The sequence below is a fragment of the Sprattus sprattus genome, assembly GCF_963457725.1.
Source record: "Sprattus sprattus genome assembly, chromosome: 9".
Classification (NCBI taxonomy): Eukaryota; Metazoa; Chordata; class Actinopteri; order Clupeiformes; family Clupeidae; genus Sprattus; species Sprattus sprattus.
The window spans coordinates 26,284,204-26,292,148 of NC_137928.1; the positions used below are offsets into that span (position 1 = coordinate 26,284,204).

General features: G+C 43.7%; 1 protein-coding gene across 1 annotated transcript; it reads right to left on the bottom strand.

Annotated features, from left to right (window-relative positions):
* Window positions 1–1,892: 1,892 nt before the first annotated feature.
* Window positions 1,893–5,534, bottom strand: LOC308370406 (olfactory receptor 2AT4-like; the record flags this gene model as incomplete). The annotated part of the gene is made up of 2 exons (XM_080845058.1): window positions 1,893–2,849; window positions 5,280–5,534. The coding sequence occupies 2 exons, from the start codon at window positions 5,532–5,534 to the stop codon at window positions 1,893–1,895; spliced, it is 1,212 nt and encodes a 403-aa protein (XP_080701184.1).
* Window positions 5,535–7,945: the final 2,411 nt, after the last annotated feature.

Here is a 7,945-nt window from a genome sequence, read left to right on the forward strand (position 1 = left end):
CCGGCCACCAGACACTCCACCCCTGTTTGGCGGCACACCCAGCCGGCCAACAGACACTCTGCCCCTGTTCGTCCGTCCACCCAGACCGGCCGCAAGACCCTTGGTCCCTTTCCAGTCTTCTTCCTGGCCCCTGCCAGCCAATCTGCCTTGACCTTGACCCCCTCCACCCACCCTATGTGGACTTTGGTTCGGTTCTCACGACATCCACCAAACCCAGCCTCACCCATCTGACTGCCAAACAGAGAAGCCTGATTCGTCACTCCACAGAACAAGTTTCCACATTTTCCACAGTCCAGTGTCGGTGCGCTTTACACCACTCCATACGACACTTGGCATTGAACTTGGTGATGTGAGGCCTGCATGCAGCTGCTCGGCCATGGAAACCCATTGAATGAAGCTCCCGCTGTACAGTTTTGTGCTTACATTAAAGCCAGTGGAAGCTCGGAACCCTTTGGCTATGGAATCAGAATGGTTTTGGCGATTTTTACGCACCATGCTCCTTAGGAGTCATTGACCCTACTCTGTGATTTTACGTGGTCTTATGCTTTGTGGTTGAGTTGCTGTTGTTCCTAAACACTTCCACTTTTTAATAATATCACTTACAGTTGACCGTGAAATATCCAGCAGGGATGAAATTTCACTAACTGTCTTATTGCAAAGGTGGCATCCTATCACAGTACCATGCGTGAAGTCACTGAGCTCTTCAAAACGACCCTCTTTGTATCACAAATGTTTACAAATGGAGAGGGCATGTTATCTGACAGTGTCAAACATCGGCCATTCTGTTAAACAATCAAAATGCTAAGTTTAATCATGGTTTATCAATCGATGTGCTCATTTTAGTAGCTAATGGATTAAAATGACAATGTGAATGTTTGCCGAAAAAACACGCAGTCCGATAATTAACACCATAACAATAACTGTCAAGCTAGCTAGCGAAATGCTAACGTTAGCTAGTTTTAAGATAACTTGCCTAAGCCTAGCATAACATCAGTGGTGAAAGTATGACGGTACTCACAATGACAAAAATGCGAATAATGAGTATGCCTATGACCATGTAGGCTTAGTTTATTACTTTAGCAGAGGAAAATTCCAACCTAACAAGTTCCATTTGGGACACCCAGAGTTTGGATCAGTCAAGGAATTGGAATGAGTCTGAATCATGGACATATCCAGGGAGGTTGTTCCAAGACTCAGTCTGTCCCTTCAGAAAGTAACCTATGACAACATGCCTCATGCCAACTCAGATCTGTAGTGTGCTTGGGGCCTATATGGTAGCACTGGCAAACATTTGAGCAGCATGACCTAAAGCCTTTTAAAATTAGCTTGCTATATAGGTTCTGTATATTACATCAACGTTTTTCATCAGTATGGTGTGGCACTGGGAAAGATTAAATATGGACACAAGTCTGCTTTGTACAAAAAGAATAGTTAAAGCTTCATATATTCCTTTGACAAAAACTATCAAAAATGTCATTGTAAAGCCTAGTTAGACTAATTTTGGCATTTGTTTACACAATAGCAGAGTATTACAGTGAAGGCCAGAAATGTGGTATTCTCTGCAAGTTAACACGGACTGATGATTTTTTTTTTTAATTTTACTGACAACATCGAAACACAATTACACAAATGCATTTACTTCTTACCATGACTCAAGGCAATCAATCCTCTATACATGAGAAATTACACCAAACAGGGCCTTGCATCATAATCCCAGCATCATGACATTTTTAAATACAGTGCAGTCCTAAATAGCTTCACATTAAAAGACAATCCTAGACTAAATGCAAGTTATGCAAGTATATTCGCAAAACATCCCTAATTTACTGAGACAACCAACCTTCTTATTCTGCTGAAACGCAATATACTGATGAAGAAACAATATCAGACTGTCAAATGGTCCGCATTTTTCTTTTCCAAATTTTTGAGATGCTGTCCCTAATTTCCTGATTTTTTATTCCGTAAATAACTGGATGCAACAGTGGGGGAACAAGGATGTAGTTAATCGATAGCAGTACATTAGCCTCGCCAGGTAAATAAGGGTTAAGGCGATTATAAATGACAGAGAAAAGTGTGGCAATTGAGAAATTGATAAAAACAATCATGTGTGGAGAACAGGTTTCAAATGCTTTCTTTCCATTATTTCCAGAGGCCTTTAAAATGAACACTATAATTTTAACATATGACAACAAAACAAGAAGCAGGGGGAGGATTATAAGAGCAATAATGAGACATATTCCATACAGGTTGGTCACTCGACTCTGAATGCTGTCACTACAGGACAGGCTAGAAAGAGATAAATTATGACAAAATATCTTATGAAGAGTGTTTTTGTACAGCGGCAACTGAGAAGTAAGGAATACCTGACCAAGTACACAAACTACAGGCACAAGGTCAGCAGCCAACAACAGCTGTCTTACTTTCTGTGGGGTCATGATGGTGTGATACTGCAAAGGATTAAATATGGACACAAATCTGTCATAAGCCATCATTGTTAGCACTGTGAAATTACAAATCCCGTAGGTTGAGGTGAGAAAAACCTGAATGAGACACCCAGCATATGAGGTTGTATTCATACCTGTTAAAAGGATGACCATCACCTTTGGCCAAACAGCTGTACTTCCAATTAAACCATTTACGATTAAGCTAAAGAGAAATATGTACATTGGCTTATGCAAGGATGTGTCCAAGTAGATTAAAAGCATGAGGGTTATGTTGGTAAATATAGATGCAATATAAATAAGAAAAACTACAATAAAAAACACATTTTTGTCTGAATAGATGTCCTTGAACACTGTGAGGATCAAAGTGCCAGTGATGGAAGACCCATTCATCTCTGCAGCTCTTGTCTAGGAGAGAAAAACATGCAAAATTTTCAAAAGGTTGTAAAGCACATTCATGCATTTACATGCATCATATAATATGCTTACAATGCTTAAACATTACATATGATGTGATTATAAATGTTATAATCATAACAATGCTCTGTTCTTTGCTTACCTTTCTTTGGGCATTTTATATACAGTCATGTCATATGATTTTTAGGTAACACAGTGTAACTACACCAGTATATTGTTTATGACAACCATCCCTTTGCAATGAAATGCTCTTGGCTCATGTCTGCGTGACCCGCTCTACCTCTACATTTATACGTTTTTCTGCCAGCCACGCTAACAGTGTACCCAGCAACCACGTTAACAGTGTACCTAGCAACCAAAGCAGGTCCCCCTGAGCAATTCTCTATCAGGACTTTGACCAATGATACATATTTAATTAAAAAGGTTAATTTTAGGATTTTGACAACAAACAAAGTACAGGGAATGATACAAAATCATACTGCCACCTAAACCAGTCTAAAGGTTAGAATGGTATCATCACATCATCATTAAACTAAACAGGTAACTTACTTGACTTTGAATAGTATCCCCGCATGTAAGGCTAGATATAGCCAGATTATCACAAAATAACCTATCCAGTTTGTATTTGCAGAAAGGGATTTGAGAAGTAAGGAATATTTGATTAAATACCAAAGCTCCTGGGATGACATTGGCTGCTTACAACAGCTGATGGCTTCATACTGAAAAAAGAAAACAAATCTGCCGTAAGCCATCACTGTTAGCACTGTGTCGTTACATCCATAGCATCCCAATAAAATAAATAACAAGGCTTCCAACATATGATAAAGTATTGAGCTTTGTTAACAAGAGGAATATGACCCATGGCCGATTTCGTGCTTTGTTGGCTTGTTCCCGTTGCAGAGTCGTCTAGCAGTCTTTTGATTAGCTGCTAACGCTAAACTTACCTACCCTAAATCCTCAAATAAAGACCGGGATTCAATTAGAGGCCAACCTTCAGATAGTAGCCGGGGCCTGGTCGATACGGACAAATAAAGGCCGGGCCCCGAATGCAGACCGGGAGTAAAACAAGGTACCAGTATCCTATTTTACTGTAGCCTACCAGCGTCTGTCCATCAGCACAAGGCAGACATCACAATTAAATGTAATGCATTTCATTAATACATGTTCTCCTCATGTTTAATGTTGTTATCTAATTTCATGGGCTGTTTGCAGTAAAAAAAAATAATAAAAAAAAACGCCTATTAGGCGAATTTGTTATCATACAGATACTTGCCAAAACAATAGAAGACATTCCTCCAAAATCCCTCTGTTTATAGATTTTTTTGCCGTTTCGGGATTTCCGCTAAGAAAAACTTGTTCTTCAGGCTAATAGAACTTTAAAGTTCCAGGTGTTATGTAGCAACCCATTACTTACTGACTTCAAGGTACAATGACTTTCAGCTATGTTAAATGACCGGACTACTTGCGGAATGACATGAAAGATGTGAATTAGAAGCACAAAACCCATTGCCAATGACAGCGGCCATTAACTTTTTGCAGGGGTGAATATCAAGAAATTACAGACCTGTGAACGTTGGGGTGCCCCATTCAAATCAACAGAACTTTTTGGAAGATTCTGAAGAACCATATAATAAGTTAAAAAAAAAAAGCCTGCCCCTAATACAGGCCTGTGCGCTGTGCAGCCTAAGTAAATTAAAGTCCCCGTGTCTAGTGCATGGGGGGTGCCTTTTGCAACGCAACAGTCATAGAAAGAACAATCAATCATATTTTTCAAGCTAGGGGCATACGATACAAAAAGATAGCTTTTTGAGGTATTTTATAGCGCACATGGATTCCGATTTTGTGTATAGATAGATAGATAGATAAACTTGTATTAATCCTGTGAGGGAAATTCAATTGTCAAAGCAGCAAGGTAGTAGGAATAGGATTCAAGTATGTACATAAACATACAAAAATAAATTAATACAAATTTGAAAAAGAAATACAATAAATAGATAAAATAAATAGACAACATAGTGCATCTCCGCTGGCGTACATTACATAAAACTAAATGTTTGGTTATGTTGGTTGTGGAGTCTGATGGCTACTGGCACAAAGGACTGGCCAAGGCGCTTTTTGGTGTGCCAAGGAGGGATCAGTCTGTGGCTGAAAGCGCTCCCCATCTGCTGTAGCTCGTCATAGAGGGGATGGGAGGGGTTCCTCAGGATAGCATCCAGCTTCCTCCTCGTCCTCTCCTCCGCAACTGCTTCCAGGTTGTCAAGTTTTATAAAACATCTGCAGCAGCCTATTGCAAACTTTAAAGGACCTGAACCGCCTCAGGAAGAATAAGTTGCTCTGCCGCTTCCTGTAAAGGGCCTCAGTGTTGTCAGTCCAGTCCAGTTTGTTGTTAATATGTACACCCAGGAACTTGTAGTTGTCCACCTCCTCCCCTCGGATGGTGATAGGGGTCGGGGCCCTCTTCTTGCTCTGCCGGTAATCCACCACCAGCTCTTTGGTCTTCCTGATGTTGAGCTGGAGGTGATTGGTGTCACACCACCCTACAAAACTCTCTACCAGAGCTCTGTACTCCTCCTCGTTGTCGTCTGTGATGCAGCTGACGATGGAGGAGTCATCGAAAAACTTCTGAAGGTGGCATGTACTTAAATTGAAGCAGAAGTCGGAGTTGTAGAGGTGCATTGCATAGGAGGTATAGAAGGCAGTGAAGTGGTGTTCGTCGTTGTTGGTTTCACTCCATTTTTCTCAGGTACCTGGCCTTTTGGGGACTCTTTCGTGACCATAGTGTTCAGCTACCAGATTGGGCATTCAACCATGTTTGGTTGCAAGTGCCATCTGGACAGTTCCGTGGAGGAGACCATGGCAGTTTCCAAAGTGGAGGACTAGAGGGCCATTGCTTCACAGTTCCAGGAGCAGTGGAACTTTCCCAACTGTCTCGGCGCAGTTGATGGCAACCATGTGGTAATTCAAAGTCCATGTAATTCTGGGTCCCTCTTCTTTACCTACAAGTCATACTACTCATGGGTTATTCTGGCTGTAGTCGATGCCCATTACCTCTTCAGGGTAGTTGATGTTGGGGGCTACAGAAGGACCAGTGACATTGGGACCCTCCGAAACTCTGCATTTGGAGAAGACCTCAGAGATGGCACTGCCATCCCAGGAGCAGAACGTGATGGGCACTCCCCTAAAAATTTGTGGGGGGTGCGGGTTTTCCACTGATGACAATCCTGCTGCGTCCATTCCCTGGACACCATGTCCCACTTGAGAGGAGGGTTGAAAAACCCATCACTGCCATGAAACGCCATTGTTGATACCCTGACAATCCTGCCCCACTTCTTTTTGCCTCTTTCTCTCTGTTCTTCTCCTTCTTAAATTTGTCCCTCAAAGACCTCCATCTTTTTTTGCCCTTTTCCCAATTTTGCCCAATAGCGTTCCATGCTAACTCCACCTTCTGAGGAATTTATACCAGATTCTCCAACTGCCTCTGCCACCTCTCTCAAGGCATGATTCCTTCGGTTTGTGTCCCAGTATGAGACCAAACTTTGAGCGTAGAATAAAGGATTGTTACCAACCATGATAATCCCCTCAGACATATTCTACAGTTATAATAATGTTTTTTTTTACATTATAATTTAACGTGTGAGAGGCCTGTTACAAGAAATAGTTGCCTTAAGACAAAATTATTTGTTGCTTTAAATGTTAGAGTGAGGGCCAGCTCCTCCTGAGCAGCTATGAGACCAGTGATCTGTTGTCTTTGGTGGGAGAGAACAAATAGACGATGATAACCGGTGGACACCGGTGGGAACAAGAGAGAGTATCTGCAATTAACTGGTGGTCTTTGTGGTCCAGTTTAGGGGGCGTCGTTAAGGTGATACCGGGTTTGTTACAGTTTGATTGGAGGAGAGGCTGACTATTGCCTCTGCTGCGGACCCAGACCCCGTAGCCTCCGCTGCCAGCCCAGCCCCCGCTGCAGACCCAGAACCCCCAGCATCCTTTCCCGACACCGGTCCAGCAGCACCCCCTGATGACGTCGCTGATGGCGTTGCTGCTTATGGCGTCGCTGCTGATGACTTGCTGCCCCAGGCGCCCCTGTCCCGAACGCCCAAGGCACCCCTGTCCCAAGCGCCCCAGATGTCCCTGTTCCTGAACCAGATGTCCCATGCGCCCCTGGTCCTGTCCAAAGCGTCCCAGGCGCCCATGTCCCTGTCCCATGTTTCCTGTGCCTCTGTCTACAGTGTCCCAGGTGCCAGTCCCAGCTCCTAGTGCCGCCAGCCGGTCGCCAAAGACTCTGCCCCTGTACCCGGCCAGCCACCAGACACTCTGCCCCTATTTGGCTGCCCACATGGCCGGCCACCAGACACTCCCCCCCGTTCGGCCGTCCACCCTGATCGGCCGCCTGACTCCTGATCCCTGTCCAGCCTTCTGCCTGGCCCCTGCCTGACCGCCTCCACCCACCCTTTGTGGACTTGTTCGGTTTGGTTTGGGTCGTCTGGAATCCGGCCCTTAGAGGGGGGTTATGTCAGGACTGTGCTCTGTTTTTGTCCCGTGCTTTTACTTTGTTTCCCTTTCGTCCTTTTAAATTACTTCCTGTCTGCCATTGTTTCCTTCCTGTGTATAGTCCTTGGGCTTCCTTGTTCCCGCCATGTGCTTTCCAGTGTTTGTTATTTAAATGCTGTCATGGCCTGCTGGCTATATCTATTACTGCCTGTCTTTCCTATCTGTGTTGTAGGCGTGGCTGCAGCAGGCCGTTAGTGGAAAGTGACTGCACCTGGGCCTGGTGTCTCTACGGGCCTATAACATCCACCATCTCCTGTTCTGGGGGGTAGAGAGAGCTTCCTTTCTCCCCACTGCTTTTGGTCTCTTTGGACATGCAAACACGCACCTTACGACACTATCATTTTCGCCCATGCATGCACCTCACACTGATTGACTTGGCTGACAACCCTGCTTATCTTTTGAATCGATTTACGGTTGTTTTATTCCGCTCTGGTTTGGGAGCTTTTGTAATAATAAATAACTCAGTTTGCTGAACTTAAAACTGTGTCTTCACAACTTTTTGTCATGGCTTAGAGCCAACGTCACATCAATGCCAT